Source organism: Hesperophylax consimilis, chromosome 3, assembly GCF_061612785.1.
Source record: "Hesperophylax consimilis isolate HC1 chromosome 3, BYU_Hcon_1.0, whole genome shotgun sequence".
Lineage (NCBI taxonomy): Eukaryota > Metazoa > Arthropoda > Insecta > Trichoptera > Limnephilidae > Hesperophylax > Hesperophylax consimilis.
Genome location: NC_142838.1, coordinates 36,050,489 through 36,068,293, shown reverse-complemented (window position 1 = coordinate 36,068,293; position 17,805 = coordinate 36,050,489). Strand labels below are relative to the sequence as shown.

At 33.2% G+C, this 17,805-nt stretch overlaps 2 protein-coding genes across 7 annotated transcripts in view; both read left to right on the top strand.

The window, feature by feature from the left end:
• LOC149425362 (oxysterol-binding protein-related protein 1-like) overlaps positions 1 to 17,439 on the top strand; it is an 84,378-nt gene extending 66,939 nt beyond the window's left edge. The window contains exon 11 of the mRNA XM_089650578.1: positions 17,136 to 17,439. Within this exon, the coding sequence (XP_089506704.1) occupies positions 17,136 to 17,157 (22 nt within the window). The 3' untranslated portion in view covers positions 17,158 to 17,439. The remainder of the gene's footprint in view (positions 1 to 17,135) is intronic.
• The window catches only part of LOC149425361 (oxysterol-binding protein-related protein 1), an 80,771-nt gene that overhangs the window by 19,827 nt on the left and 43,139 nt on the right, over positions 1 to 17,805 (top strand). The window lies entirely within an intron of this gene.

The window sequence follows — 17,805 nt, the reverse complement described above, 5'->3', positions numbered from 1 at the left end:
CGTTTTAATGTTAAAGAATGGTCTTCCAATTTACAGTAATCAATTATCTTTTGTGCAATTCCCTCTTCTGGTGACATATTTGCTATACTATAAGGGCATTTAATTTCAATTATAGAATCCTCACCGATAAGGCCATCCGGACTTGCCGCTAAAAAGTTTTTGGTTTTATCGATAAATAGCCCACAAGCGGATACCTGCAAACTTGTTTTTTTTGAAAATTGCTCTATTGCTAGGCTTTCATTTTCTTTTCCATAATTTGTGGCCATAGTTCCTTTGAATTGTGAGCACAGTAAAGAGTTTAATACTCCCGTAACTGAAGTTTTTTGCCGAAGCTTATATATTTTTCCAAAGTTAGACGCCGTTATCCGCTTACGTCTTTCAATTGCCCACAGATTGTTATTGCTTTGGCCTACCGTATTCCGTTCGAGCTCTTCCTTATTCGTTGAAGATAATTCTTTGAGAAATTCCTCTTTTTTTCGTTTCAAATATTTCAGGTGGCATATCTGGTTCTAATTCCAATTGACCATAATTTTCATTGGGCCCTGTAACTTTTTTTTCTTTTTTCTGTCGTATTTTCATTATACTTAATTTTTTTTTTCGACACATTTGTGTATTCTCCTTCGAACGTCGTTTGCTCTCTATAAAGTGCTTCGTGTATTTGCCGGGACTGTGGCCTTGGATTTTCTTTTGTATTCTTGAATGGGTTGCCAATTCACTATTCCACGAAGCTACTGCTCCAAAACATCTTGCTTGGTAAGATCCTCTTGTAGTAAAATTTACCCTTTTTCCACCTATAAATTTGGCGATAACGTTGTTGAATTGCTCCACAGTGTTATTTGTCATGTCAATAATAAGACTTTCTGCATTTGCTATTAGAGACAATAAGAATTGTTGGATATCAGTCCATATTCCACAATCTCGAAGATCGCTTACTAAATTTGGATCATCAGTATACTTCTCCGGCTTGCAATAGTACGATGCACAATTTTTATGATCACCAAACACATGATTTGCGGTATTTTTTATGTCCATTTTCAAATTTTTTATTTTATCACTTTGTACTGTGTTTTCTTGCTCTTTCCTGTAATTTACTGCTCCAACTACAGCTCTTCTCATGCGTAAAACGTTTGCTTCAACCATAGACATATGAATATTAGTAGACCTGCCCTAAGTGATTAAAAGCGTATTATCCCCACTCCCCATACCGGTTCCATTGGAGCCGGCTGTGCTCGCGTATGGCCTCAAGTGAAATTTGAAAACGTGACGTCATCATTCTTGTGCGAACTATGGTCGAGGCATCATCGGTTCATTTTACGAAATAACACGGCAAAATGTTGACTTGTACTATGAAAACTTGTAAAAATAGATGTGAAAAAGAGAATCAACCCAATTGTCGTATTACATTCCATATATAAGCATTATTTTACTTTATTTTAAGCATATTCACATCGTATAATATGAATCAGTTGTTACTATCACATCGAGAAACGTCTGGACGCGAAACACAAAGCTGGTTGGTTGCTGGGAAGTAAATTATGAACATTTATAAAAGTGTCTTAACTAAATACTTAAACGAAATATTCGACTCTGAAAATAGAACCGAATTTTTTTGCCGAATTTGGACTTCGCAAATTTGTTCATAACGTGGCGAGTAATTTGCGCTCCCATGTAAAAATGTCTATTCATTCAAAAGCAGATTTTACTTTTAAGAAGTAAATGGTCATATTATAATGCGAGATGCCTATTTACTGTCAGATTGATTTATTGACGAATCACAGTCAGCTTCACTCCCTTCGTTCTTCAACAGTTGATTTTACCCCTCGCCATTATCTTCTCGTCTATTAATTCCTGTGTGTGGCTTCAACCTTTTTCCTTATATGAACTGGTACAAAGCCTTTGGCGTTGTTGGTTTTTTTTTCCAAGTGCTTTCATTTTGTTGCAAAAATTGCGGAGTAAGTGATTTTTGCACTCTATTTTTTGTACTATAAGGTTAGGACCATATAGCATTTGTTGCATTATTTTTTTCATGATGCTGGAGTCGCCATCACCAACTAGTTTGTTAAATTTCAATCCATGCATTTCCATGCTTCTCGAGAACCCTTCTGCTATAATGTGGGCTTCCATGGCATTAGCACTGTCACGCCAGTTTATGAAGCACCTGTGCTCAGAAGCAACTATGTGTAGTTTAGTAGCTCTAGCACATATGCAGCAGTATGAGTTTCGCACTCCCAGAAATAAAACCTTTTTAGTTCGTAGTCCAACTATGCACCCTGCGCCAGATGAGGAGCTAAATCCACTTTTGTACGACCTCTTTGCCCAGGAGCCATCTGCAACCACCGTTACCAAAGGATAGCCACCCTCGTCTACGTCACCGTTTAAAATGGCTAGCCTTTTTTCTTCTTCACCAGCTGCGATCATTTCTTCTAAGGCACATTCTTCAATTGTTGGCGCTAAACATTGTTCTATGTTCGTGTAAGTCTTACAATCCATATTTGGCATATTTAAAACCCCACAAATTTCATTCCATTGTGAATACCCATTTCCTGTACACATCACTCCTTCGACGACAGCAGTATTTATAGACATTTTCCGTTTCGGGTCGTCGGAGTGTACGTATTCTATTTTCTTGCACATTTTGCACTCGAAAACATACTGGCTTAGAAGACCATTTCGTCGTTCCTTCACAAATTTTAAATCGGAAAATGTGCAGTTGGTGTGTTCGTGCTTTATATTTGATATCTCCGAAAACAAATATTTTATATCCACAATTCTGCGACCTTCGAAATTATGGGTTTCATCAATATGGTCTGGTTCTATCACCAAATCATCAAGCGTTGTTGATGATGATGAACTTGCGTTTTCGTCTATATTTGGAGCAAATGATTCATCCATGGAAGTTTCATGCATTAGTGAAGATGTAGTTAAGTTTCCAAAAGTAGTATCGATGACATCCATATCCATGTAAATGCAAATGATTTATTTATTTAAATTTGTCCATCCCATTTTCCCGTTATACATGCTACATAATACACGGCTCTCATAGCATAAATCTTTAGGTTTTTCTCGTAAGTCGCTCACGTAAGAGAGTTATGGCAAAATTATCAATGTAAACGATACCCATTGGTAATTTTGCCATAACTCTCTTATGTGAGCAACTTACGGGAAAAAAAACTTTACGTACGTAAAGGTAACCTTAGGAAGGTTCAGTAGTAAGAGTAACAGGAAAGCGATATTTCGACTTACCTAGATGTCGAACGTGGTGCAACATGAATCTGTCGTTTGATACTAATAATCGGTTTTTTTCGTCTAGTAGATAAAAACAAACGCGCTTTGTTTCCATTTCTTTTACCCATTATTTATCTGTAAGAAAAACATTTTTGAGTTGAATGTAGGTAATATAGTAGTCGATTTTATGTAACTCAATTTCTAAATACACATATATTATGCTACGTATATATTTGCGAATAGTGGCGTGCACAGAATTTGAAAATTGATATTTCGGAAAAAAAATAATTTTCAGCTACGACAACATCATTAATGTCGTATTTTCAATCTTAGGATTCTAGCCCACTGAAAAATCAGTGCACGCCACTCTTTGCGGACAGAGACGCGAGCCGAACCACGAATTATGGTAAAGGTACGAAGCAACCGCAAGCGGCGCAGCGTTTAGGGCAGTTTGCTTTTGCTTCGTTCCTTTCCCATAATCCGTTGTTCGGCTGGCGTGTGTATACGCAGCCTAAGACGTAGAATAATATTTATTATAGGTTACTAGATATGTTAACAAATGTACCGACTTGCACTAATGCACTTTATGCATACAGTCAAAACTGATGAATTTACGTTATTCAGGGAGAGCCAAAAAACAACAACATTTTTAGCGATATTTATATGTTTAATTAAAAAAGGACCTACTGCGCCTATGCTGCCGTTTTATAAAAAAAGATGGTATGAATCTCCCGATATTACTAAACCAAAACAGCGTGCATCTTACTTTACTAATAGTAACAAGATGAATGAACTATGAGCGCAGAAGATATCTATTATATAGGAATACGCACGCTCAAGTCGCGACGCGTATTGACTTATCTGTTGCAGCAGGCAGCAACCTGTATACACGCACGCACAAGTCTCATTGATTTGTGCGTGTGCAGAAGATGAGCTCGGAGCAGGCAGTCACATGTATATACCTACGCACAAGTTGCAATGTGACCGAGATGATGAGTCAACAACAGGCACACACACGCATTGGGGTTCACCAATACACCGATAGCGCTTTTGCTGTCCCCGCTGAGATGAACGAAATAGAAATAATTTTTACAAATACCTATCGTTAAAATTTCTCGGCGCTCCTGCGCGCCCTTAAGAATCGCTAATATTGTCTTCAATAATTAAATATTACAATTTGAGGTTTTACTCGATCAGTTATTCCAAAAATAAAAACACACTAAACAGTAGTTTAGTTGAACTTTTCAGTTTTGTTATTGATTTCTTTCTTATTGTATTATATTTTATTCTTTTTAAATAATCAAAAAATAGCATTCCCGTCGTGTATTAGTGAAATTATTTACCGTGTCATTTATATATTTTATTTTATTTATTCTTTCTTTACATGCGGTAGCACATTTTAATTACTAACCTCACCGAGACTAGCCTGTGTCGAGGTTAATAATTTTACAAAATAATAAAATTAACACAAAGTAATATGTATATTGAATGGATAGTATTGTTGCATAAATAATGGTTACCTACTGAGCTGAAGGAACTGATTTCAATACAGTAGTAAACATGTATTTAGGGTGACCATGTGAAATAACATATTTTGGTAATAATTTAAAATTACCAAGAAGAAATGTAGAAGAAAAAAAATAATACTTTAAAGTATTTGATTTTTATTTTCTCTAGTTTTAAATCTACTTAAGACGCAAATTTTAAAAAAAACGTCTTCTTCTGGTTTAATGTCTTCAAGTGCAGTATTCATTTTGTTTTTGGACCTTGTAATTGTGTTTAGATTATCTTGATGTTGAGAGCCGGTTTATTTACTCTAACTCATGGTGACACTGGCAGTAGATTGCTTATACAGCAGGAACAATACCTTTGAGCAAGCGCAATATCTTATGGCAATATCCATTCTACTTAATTGAGTATTTAGACTGTGTTTCTTGAAAATTTCACATGCAGACATGTATTTGAACTGCTGTGTTTTTCTTAACATAGAAAAATAGCATCTTAATAATAGAACAAAAAAAACGGATTCGACCTAATTATTATTTTCTTTAAAGCTTGGTATATTTATTTGTAGGTACACTATTTGCTATTAAACTGTTAATATTGGTTAGTACCTATATAATGAAACCTATAACGAAAATCGATTATAATCAGAGATGTGCAAAATGGGTACCCAAAACCATTTGAAATGCAAAATGGAAATGGGTCAAAACTTTTCCATTTGAAAATGCAAAATGCAAAATGGTTTTTAGAAAAGCATTTCAAATGCAAAATGCAAAATACCTATTTTAAAAATGCATTGAAAATGCAAAATGGTTTCTCAGGTCAAACAATTAAAATAATTATAGAATTTTTAAACATATTTGTCATTTAATAATGGAAATCAATGTAGAACAAACATATTACATGGTGTTAAATCCAAAAACACCACGACTACAGATTGTGAAACCACAAAAAATTTCCGCGGGACTAATGTTGCCAACGTAACTACATAGAAATCTAACATTTAATATTACAGCGTTATTGCCCGTCATGTGGTCATGTCATGTTCCGTCGTGGTCATGTTCAGTATTTGAATCAGTATTTTTTGTAATGGTATCACTCAATTGCCAGGGCTCCTACCAGGGAGCAACTTGACAAATATAAATTATCTCTCATAGCGAGGTTGAGGACCGACTGATATTTGGGGCTTATGAAAAAAAGATGAGTGGAGATAGTAGGAAGAATGTTGCAAAAAAGCATTTAAAATGGAAAATGCATTGAGAAAAGCATTTAAAATGCAAAATGGTTTTTAGAAAAGCATTTAAAATGCAAAATGGAAAATACCCATTTTGCATTTCCATTTGAAATGGATTTATTTGAAATAAAGCACATCTCTGATTATAATACACTAACGAGAATGAGCTTCTCACAACATTAATTTATTACTTCCGAAAAGAAGAGTAGTTTTGTATTTGAACTCTGTTTTCTAATTAGTACATAATGATTGTGAAATTAATGATTTAAATATTGTCTTGTTTGTATTAGTTGTATTTAATATATGCCTAAAAATTAAACGTAACGATTTTGTTTGGAAGATAGGTGATGAAAGACGAGACATTATTAATGACTGCTTCGTGATTTGCATTTTTTTCTTCGGGAAAGTTTTAATTGGAACGTTTTCTGCGAAAGATCCAAGCGATCAATTAAAAATGGAGCTGTTTAATTGATTCCTTGAAAGTTTTTAATTAGAGTGGGAGCGCTTCTCGAACACGCAGACCTTGTGGGATAGTTCGGTTCATTTCTAAAGATTAAAATAAGTGTTAAGTTTTCTTTTGAAATTAGAAACTTTGTTATGAAACGCTTTTTTAATGAAACACTATAACTTTGTGTGTTCCTGGCGTTGTAACCTTTCTGTATTTTATATATATATCGTTTAAGTTAAAGAGGGACAGGTTACAACGGAGTTGACAGCGGTGCATCTTTACGTTACTTAGTTTATATTATATGTTCTAACCAAGACACAGTTGAAGCAAACCGGTTAGTTGGTCGTGTAAATAAACTCACGTTTACGAAGGTTTAATTGTCTCACGATAATATTGAAAATGTTTTTTTTTTTGCTTTTCTCTTGCAACATTCTGTGTCCCTTACAGAGACGAAGTATTCCGCTAACGAAATCACTTTCACGTTTTCCTCGAAGCTGGATAATTGTGGAAACCCAATGGTATTTTTTTTCTGTTTTAATACTCGTAAAAGGGTAAAATAACAGGAGAGAGTCATGCAGCGCGCTCCGCGTGTCGTCTGTCTATTGTATTTTTATTACTTCATTTTAATTGTGATTTTATTTTTATTATCAAATACACTTTCTACTTTCTAGTTTTGTATGCCATAATGGAATATGGCCGTAGAGAGTTTTCCACCATGTTCGTCAGAAATAATATCATTTATTTTTTGGTGAAGTTGTAATCGACGAAAACCTATTCCAGTTGTATTTCATTGTTAATCCAAAAGTTTTGACCGTAGAAACGAAATTTATCATTCATAATTCATAATAATAAGCTTTTAATTATTTTGTGGCTTCCTCTTCATACTCATGTTACTCGAATGAAATGTAATTTTGGATTATAACATTTTAAAGTTGTGTGAATAGTATCTAATCACCATACTACTTTTTCCTCAATATAAAGCTATTAATTATTTGATTGCCATTCCTCAATACAAACCCATTAAATATTAGATTTCCTTACTTAAATTTCCTTACTCTGAGAAGCTTTTTGACAGAAACTGAAAATCCACAAACATCCTAGGAAAGGGGAAACAACCTTAATTATTACTTATTCTGCGGGTGCATGGAAAGACGCGCTAGCTTCTGAAATTGCTAAACACCCGAATTATCAAACATTTGGATGGGACTACGTGTGGCTTATAATTTTTCCCAAAGGGTTGATAAAATAGGGTCTAGGCTAGAATAATAAGCAGACATTATCTAACCAGAATTGTCTACTTTAATGTGGTTAAATCTAAATTTAATCTAAATCTAAACCTGCTCGCATGCATCGGTTTTTTTATATTCAGCATTTGATGAAACGGACTGTGATACTTTCTTGTTTGTGAATCCTTTGTACCACGTTAATTGAAGCTTCGTGATCAATAATTCTGAACACAATAGAGTTACAGCTATCCAATGGATGTGCTTTAGTTTGTACCCACATCATTATATATATTGTTCAAAATTAAACTAGAATTAAAATAAAATCGCCGTGATTTTTTTTTGTTTCCTCAGCAAAAGAGAGTGGTTTAGGAAATTTAAAACAATATTTAAAAGACAATAGCAAAGTCTTGTTGTTTGTTTATTTATTTATTAAGGATCTGCTGGGATTTTATATAAAGATCAAAAAATAAATTTAAAACAACAGTATAACGTAAATAAAATTTAAAAAAAATAAAGCATAAAATACAATAAACTTGTCAAGTTATCAACAACTTTAAAAAAAATCTTAAAATTTATGTAAGCATAATAAATATAACAACAAAATTATAAAAGATATTGTGAATAATTAAGCATATTATGCCTAAATTATGATTACCTACTCGTTATTTACATTAATTAAAAACTGCTGAACTAATTTGTCTTTGAATGTGTCTAGATCTCTGAATGTAAAGTTATTATTGTGAAAAAATATATTACATCTAGAAGCGTCAGGGCAGTCAAACCTTGAATTAACAATTTTATACAATAAAAGGAAACTATTTTTCGCCTCTCAGATAATTTCGATGTGTTTAGTAATTAACACTCGTGAAACTTCTTCTTACGTTTTTATAAAAAAAAAACTGAATCTGCGGACGACAACAACCTATTCGTTTATCTTTTAACACATTCGCTGCCAGGATCTTTTGTTACCATTAAAATGACAGATGATTGGTCCGCCCATGGGCCCGATTGTGCTGAACCGGTTAAGTGACAGAATGCTGGGGTAAATAATAAATAATAAATGTAATAATTTTTACGTAGGTAGGAATAATATTTTTTAATCAAATAAATTCGCGTGATAAAATCGATTATCATGCTAATGTGAAAGTTCTTTGGTCGCTTGATGTCTTTTTTGTTTAATTTTATGGAAGGGCATTATGTTTGACAGATCCCAAAAAGTATAGATATTTACTGTTAAACGCGTCACGTGTCAAATTAATATTTTTGAAAGAAAGACAAACATTCCGGGGTTACGATTAACCTGATAATATTTGAAAATATCCTACTACCACAACAGTAAGCGGAAAATATTGCTTGTGTTGATGGAGGACTTAGCCAGCCGAGGAATTGAACACACTTCCTGGGTGGAACCCAAATGCGATGTCAACTCACCCACTGACCGGTCAAATGACGATATCAAAAACCCGATTTCTCACGTAAATGTCAAATGAATGGGAACTTTCTCCCTCGACAACATGATTTCAACGAAACTCTAGTTATGAATAAATCCGTAACTTTCACGTCAGTACAATTAAAACGCTAAAGTTTGATTATTTTCCTAGAATATTTTGTGCGTCCGTTATATTTTTTGGTCGATAAAGTTATCTCACTTCACAACCTAGAACAGCATACGTATTAAGTTACGGGTACATTTGGGAACCGAAACGCGAGCCGAGCCTCGAATTATGGGAAAGGGACGAAGCAACAGCAAATGGCGCGAAACGCAGCTTGGGGTTGCTTCGTTCCATACCCATAATTCGAAGTTCGGCTCGCGTTTCGGTTCGCAAATGTATACACAGCATTATATTTGAAATATGAAGGACTACGTATAAACAGTATATATATATTATGGACACATGCCTCATATTTCACGATTAAGACGAACTTTAGAATTCTCCTTTCGCTCAGCAAACATCATTTATCACACTGACACGACATGTTATATGTTCACACATCGTAAATAATGTTTATAAGCTTTCACCAACAGATACCTTATTTTTTTTCCTTTATCCCTTTATTTAGATTTTATTTAGAAAAATGAGGTATCACGGTATTTTATGCAAGCCATTTACGCTGCCTGAACAAAATTATCATATCTTTATTTATAACTTATAACCATAAAAAAAAATATTTTTTGCACAGTAGGTTTGAAAATTGATAATATTTCTATTTTTACTGACAATTCGTGGTGGAATTCCATTAAAATCGTTTCAATATATCATGATAGTTGATAGATAGGTACTTACTTTTGTCAAAAGAAAGGCTCTGTACGACCTTGGTATGTATATAGTGCGGTATTATTTTAGTTTATCTAATTAAAGTGTAGTGATGTAGCGGACCTCTGCTTCTGTTTCCGCAAACGGGCAAGTTCTGCACACTTTTCACTTCCGCTTCTTCTTCTGCAAAATGATTACACAATTTTAGCGGAACCTTGAGATGAGATCCTTAGTAACAGTGGTGGGGCGCGTTCGCCTTGGGTGTGTGGGCGAGGAGCGGGCCGAAGGGGAACCGGCACGCGCCAAGCGCCTTGCGTGATGTATTTTGTTTTCGGATTAGTAATTGTTCCCGAGTGTATGTCGTATATATAAAGAAGAGTGTCTGTGACTCCTCTATGAAAAACTCTGCTCAAAATCCATGCAACGCTGGGGACTTCGGCTACTTCTACATAAAAAAGCCTGATACTCTTTTATTTTTTCCAGAATTTTTTTTTTTTTAATTTTTATCGTATAAAAAATATCTGCACCCTCTGGGCGAGGTTTACTAGTTGCAAACATGGAAAAGGAGAAGGTGTAATTTATTATAAAATAATCTAAATAAAATAAATTTTGTGAGAAAAACATACTTTAATGTTAGGTTCCAATTATTTTTATTTTTTTTTTTATTTTTTTTTTTATTTTTTTTTTTTTTTTTTTTTTTTTTTTTTTTTTTTTTATTTTTTTTTTTTTTATATATACAATAATATTATTATTGGGTTTATAAAAACAGTTTATTTTTAAACAAGTTCTGCTGTGTAATTATTATTACGCGTGACAGCTGTTTCGCCCTCTGAAGGCATTATCAAACTGTGGGTAGCCCACTTACAGACGATACATTTATATTATTTCTAGGTAGGTATTTTAATTTCATTTACTGATTTCTTAATTGATTTCTAAGTAAAATATTAAAAATTATTAATGGTTATTACCCCAGCAAAGTTTCCCCAATTAGTGTAATGTTTAAATTTGACTGAATATCTTTATGTTAGTTATTCCCAAACGATGACTCATAGGGTTATTTTAATAGCATAATTAAGTACTTCATAGTGCACTCATATTTGCATTAGGTTTGAAGATATCTAGTAGGGGTGAACGAATTATATTTGTTTGTTCATTAATTAGAATAGCTTTCGGATTATTAGAGTTTTTGTTAATTTCTAATTGCTCTAAAAGATTCAGTTTACGGCCTTTATTTAGTACGTGTAACGGAGTTGGTTTATTATTATCATTAAGTGAGTGATTTTCATCTAGGAGATGTTTGGCAAATTGAGATTGTATTTTATTATTATTTTTAAAAGATCTTATATGTTCTTTAAACCTAGTGTTAAAGGACCGGCCCGTTTGTCCAACATAAACAGCGTTGCATTCGTCACACTGGAGTTTATAAATGCCACTATTTTGTAATTTGAGTACCTTACTTTTTGAGTTTTTAAGAGATGATCCTAAGTTGTTATTTGTGCGGAAGGCAATATCTAAACCACACTTTTTGAGGACTTTGGCAATTTTATTAGATGTCTGTCCGATGAATTCTAAACACCCGAATTTATTATTCGTCTTATTATTAGTCGTTGGATAAATTAATTTAAGGTTATTTTTGTGTTTGTTATTATTAATTATTTTTTCAATGTCTCTACCCTTGAAGCCATTATTTTTAGCAATAGTTAGGATTGTATTTTTTTCCTTCTCGTATGCTTTCTTGTCGAGTGGGATATTAGTAAGCCTATGTACCATTGAGTGGTAGGCAGATAATTTATGTGACCATGGGTGTAAAGATTTATAATTAATGGTCGTATCTGTAAACGTAGGCTTACGGAAAATTTCAAACGTATGTTTATTATTTTCTCTACCGATAGTTAGGTCTAAAAAATTAATTTTATTATTACACTCTCTTTCAACCGTAAAGCAGATTTTACGGTTGATGGAGTTAGCAAATGTGACAAAAAGATCTAATTGTCTGTTGGTACCTTTCCAACAGACCAAAATGTCGTCAACATAACGAACATAGTATATTATGTGTTTGCTAAAGATTGAATTTAAAATTTGTTTTTCAATGTAATCCATGAATATTTCTGCAAGAAGTGGACTGAGGGGAGATCCCATTGGTAATCCGTCGTTTTGTTGATAGAATTTATCATTAAACTCAAAGTAGTTAGTTTCAACACAAATTTTAAATAGATCGAATAAGTCTTTTTTAGTAACTGGGTTTATATTAGATTCGTCTAAAATATCTTCAATGATTTTAAGGCATTCTTGAATAGGGATATTGCTAAAGAGACTGACCACGTCTAAAGATATGAACTGGCAATTGTGCGGTAGATTAATGTTTTTTATTTTATTTACAAGTTCGAGAGAATTTTTAACGCTATGTTTTGGGTAGAATTTAGTATGTTGTTTGAAAAGTTTTAGTATGTTGTTTACTCGCCAAAAAACTTAACTTTCTTTTCAAACAACATACTAAATTCTACCCAAAACATAGCGTTAAAAATTCTCTCGAACTTGTAAATAAAATAAAAAACATTAATCTACCGCACAATTGCCAGTTCATATCTTTAGACGTGGTCAGTCTCTTTAGCAATATCCCTATTCAAGAATGCCTTAAAATCATTGAAGATATTTTAGACGAATCTAATATAAACCCAGTTACTAAAAAAGACTTATTCGATCTATTTAAAATTTGTGTTGAAACTAACTACTTTGAGTTTAATGATAAATTCTATCAACAAAACGACGGATTACCAATGGGATCTCCCCTCAGTCCACTTCTTGCAGAAATATTCATGGATTACATTGAAAAACAAATTTTAAATTCAATCTTTAGCAAACACATAATATACTATGTTCGTTATGTTGACGACATTTTGGTCTGTTGGAAAGGTACCAACAGACAATTAGATCTTTTTGTCACATTTGCTAACTCCATCAACCGTAAAATCTGCTTTACGGTTGAAAGAGAGTGTAATAATAAAATTAATTTTTTAGACCTAACTATCGGTAGAGAAAATAATAAACATACGTTTGAAATTTTCCGTAAGCCTACGTTTACAGATACGACCATTAATTATAAATCTTTACACCCATGGTCACATAAATTATCTGCCTACCACTCAATGGTACATAGGCTTACTAATATCCCACTCGACAAGAAAGCATACGAGAAGGAAAAAAAATACAATCCTAACTATTGCTAAAAATAATGGCTTCAAGGGTAGAGACATTGAAAAAATAATTAATAATAACAAACACAAAAATAACCTTAAATTAATTTATCCAACGACTAATAATAAGACGAATAATAAATTCGGGTGTTTAGAATTCATCGGACAGACATCTAATAAAATTGCCAAAGTCCTCAAAAAGTGTGGTTTAGATATTGCCTTCCGCACAAATAACAACTTAGGATCATCTCTTAAAAACTCAAAAAGTAAGGTACTCAAATTACAAAATAGTGGCATTTATAAACTCCAGTGTGACGAATGCAACGCTGTTTATGTTGGACAAACGGGCCGGTCCTTTAACACTAGGTTTAAAGAACATATAAGATCTTTTAAAAATAATAATAAAATACAATCTCAATTTGCCAAACATCTCCTAGATGAAAATCACTCACTTAATGATAATAATAAACCAACTCCGTTACACGTACTAAATAAAGGCCGTAAACTGAATCTTTTAGAGCAATTAGAAATTAACAAAAACTCTAATAATCCGAAAGCTATTCTAATTAATGAACAAACAAATATAATTCGTTCACCCCTACTAGATATCTTCAAACCTAATGCAAATATGAGTGCACTATGAAGTACTTAATTATGCTATTAAAATAACCCTATGAGTCATCGTTTGGGAATAACTAACATAAAGACATTCAGTCAAATTTAAACATTACACTAATTGGGGAAACTTTGCTGGGGTAATAACCATTAATAATTTTTAATATTTTACTTAGAAATCAATTAAGAAATCAGTAAATGAAATTAAAATACCTACCTAGAAATAATATAAATGTATCGTCTGTAAGTGGGCTACCCACAGTTTGATAATGCCTTCAGAGGGCGAAACAGCTGTCACGCGTAATAATAATTACACAGCAGAACTTGTTTAAAAATAAACTGTTTTTATAAACCCAATAATAATATTATTGTATATATAAAAAATAAAAAAATAAAATGGAGTTCTACAAATTAAACTTAATAACAATAAATAAAAAAATTAGGTTCCAATAATTTAGGAGGCAATTTCTGCTAACACAATGCAGATATTATATTATATGGGCTTATTTAATTACATTTTGTAGAAGTAATACAATCTACACATTAATTTCGGTTATCTGCGCTGTGCTTAAGTTTATAACATTTGAAACAATTTTATTTATTTAATTATATATCAAAAAGTCTTTTCCATAATATATGAAATACATTACCTTGATAAATGAATCACAAGTATACAGTGTACGCAGGAGGCTATCCATCTGTATAATTTAAGAAATATTAATAATGAATGTAGGTGAAATTACAAAGTGCGAACCAAAAAAAGTATAATGAATTTGCAAAAAGTAATATATCTGACCTATATGTACGTATGTATACAATTGGTATTACAAGTATAAAAGTAATATAGCTGACGTCTATGTACGTATGTATATAATTGATAGTACAAAAAGTAATATAGCTCACGTACATGCACGTATATATACAATTGATATTACAAAAAGTAATATAGCCGAAGTATATGTACATTTTTAATATTTTTTTTTTAAATTATGCCTTGCCCGTGCTGAGGCCTATATTTTTTTAAATTTTTTTTTATTATTTATACCCGCTAAACTCCCAAAGCAGTTTGTCAGCAGGTATATATATTATACAATATTACAAGTATAAAGTAATATAGTTGACTTATATGTAGGTCCGAGTATGTTTACAATTGATATTACGAGTATAAAGAAAAATAATAAAATAAATATACAATAGAAATACTCATGTAATAGTAAAATGATGGACTAGGTTAGTAAGATTAAATTAATTTTATCTCTGATTTCAGTAATCTTGATTTAAAAAATAAAAGTTAATTGATTTTATCTTTATATTTCAGTAATCTTGATTTTAAAATATCCTCAATTTGGGAGGCGGGTTTAAGTACCGCCTCCCCGGGAACCATTTATTGGATAACACCTCATACCTTTTTTCTTCACAGAACTTCCTCTCCTTAAAAAGACCCTCCACACAGCTTCACCAAAGATGACATAGGTCCCGAGGGAAATGTTGTACTCACTTAGTTTTATCTCTTTTGAAACAAACACATTTACTTTTCAAAGCAAATTTTAGTTCATTGAACCAGATATCATTCATGACTAACTAATGTATGACGTAGACAACTGAAACGAGTATGTTTTATGATCTCCTGAGAACTAAATCGGAATATACTTTTTAAATTTAGCGAATAAAGCAAGTCGCACAATTTCACGTTATCAATAAAAACGAAAAAGTATGACTTTCGGTTCTCTTTTTGCTCTACTAATGAGAGAAACTCATCTCTTTATATCATTTACATTTTCCTTTACGGGGTGCCCTCTAATGTACGGGTTACCCTCTCAAACGCCACCTTTAAAGCGAAATTTCCGCTACTACCACCTCACTTCACACCCTTTATTTTCCATCCCATCCTTTTCCTCTTCACTCTTGACAATTTACATTTATGTATAAAACATTCCGACTCGGCGGAAAAAGAGGTATATTATTTTTTGCCACTGTAAATCTCGGTTGGTTGGCTGGAACACATTGCCGACAGGCAATAAGCCCACCTTTATCCACACACGGTGTCCGGAAACTCTAGTTCAAACGGGAAACTACACGGAGAAAACTTACTGATATGGAATATTGTTAATTTATTAACAATCTGGTCAAATTATTTGTTTTCCTGTCAAAAACGGCACTAGAGGCCTATAACGAATGATTTGATAAATTTCTTAAAAAACTATCAATTTAGCACGAATATGTTATGAGGAAGTCGGAACACGTGTACTTCAAAATAATTATATTTTCGCTTCTCTTCCATTATATTTATTCGGACAAGCCACTTGCGTTAAACACGTGTTCAGATATATTCTGAATGACTAATATTTTATTGGGAAATGGTCATGCAGTCACATTTTTAACATTATCTTGATAAAAGCCGTACTCATTTTTCCCCGTGTACATCACATTGTGTAGTTTTTGAGTCGATTTTGTAGTAGGTATTGAGATAATTTTTCTGTTTTCAAGAAAAATTAGTCCGAAGTTGGAATTTTTAAAGTCAAATTTAAAAAAAAAAACTGTTGCGTTGAAGCGTAGGCCCGGCTCCAAAAGTTTTTTTTAAATTCTAGTTGCCGAGCAAAATATAAAAAGGTTTTAAAATATCGAAATGCTAAACTCGAAAAAAAAACCATCACTCAAAACTTTATTTTGCAAAAAATAGATGTAGGTACACTATTAAGTACCACAGTTAAACACTCAATTAAAGAAGAAAAAAAAATAATGCTTTATTTTGGTATTTTGTTGTACGTGTAGGTATCACTATATTTATTTCCTTTATTTCGAACAACGTATATATATAAAGAAGAGTATTCCAGGATGGGTTTGTTTTTTATGCAAATCTACAGTTTTTTTTTCCGGGATCGATAACATTTTGCACACTTGACCTTCAAAACAAGAGGAAGGTCACGCGCTACATTAGATTTCTCTCAAGAGATTACTCCCTAGACGAGTACATGTTCTTCTCTCACATACTAGTACTCAGTCTCGGTACTGTTACGTACGTTACTATATAATTCAGTACTTTCTCTCGGTCATTCCCATTCTGGTTCTCGCTTCACCGCGCCGCTACGATGCTACGATGCTACGATGCTACGCCGCGCGCTCAGCGTCTTACTTTCGTGCAGCCTGCCATGTGTTTACTTACGGCTTATTTGTGTTTACTGAGGAGACCACTGAAGGAAAAGATCTTTGCAAATATTTACCCACCTTTCACCCCTTGTTATATATCCTCTTCATTGAAACTCCAATAATGAATGATTAAAATCGTGAAAATAAGACAACGTTTTTCAAAGTTTTCATTAACAGTTCACTTTTTTTGTTGAAGTAAATTATTTTCGGTTGAATTTGAAAACACATTCACACACAACTAATAATAATTTGTTTCGTTTTATTTTTTACATGAACTCCACATATGAGGCCCAGAATTTTTTTTCCTTAGGGCCTATGTAATCTTTGGGGATGCTGAGGGACTTTTTAAGGAAAAGAAGTTCTTGGAAGGAAAAAAATGTGTGAGTCATCCAGGAGTGACGGATGTATGAACCCATCTCTCCCTATGCGAAGTAAGACGATGGGTCGAGAAAGTCCCGTTGGAGAGGACAAAGGGTCTCCTTCAACCGGCCTCTCTTGATCAGACCTGTCACGCAGTTGGTTGGCAGGCGCATCCCTTGCCGAGACATGGACAAATCTCACCCCAATATACCCTGCTAAGTCACCAAACGTAGTTAATCACTTGGGATGACCTACAACGGAGGTGTTGGTTATCCAATAAATGAATCCCGGGAGATTTCCATTCCCGCCTCCCAAATCGAGTTTTGCTTCCTATTGTTTACGATTTTTCAAACGTTAACTGAATTGTAAATACAATAAGTTTAAGCTACCTAAAGAAACCTTGCCTCAATGGAATTTAACATTCCAAACTAAAATTCTAAGTAGGTAAAATATCTTGAGCGTCCGTTTTAAAGTCTCTAACTTTAGAACAATCTCCTTTGTATCTCGACTTTGCCCTCCTAACGAAGTACTCTAACAAAACATTCCCTTTGTTCTTCACGGAGATGTTCTTTGCCCTTCTTGTGGTTCTTAGGGTAAA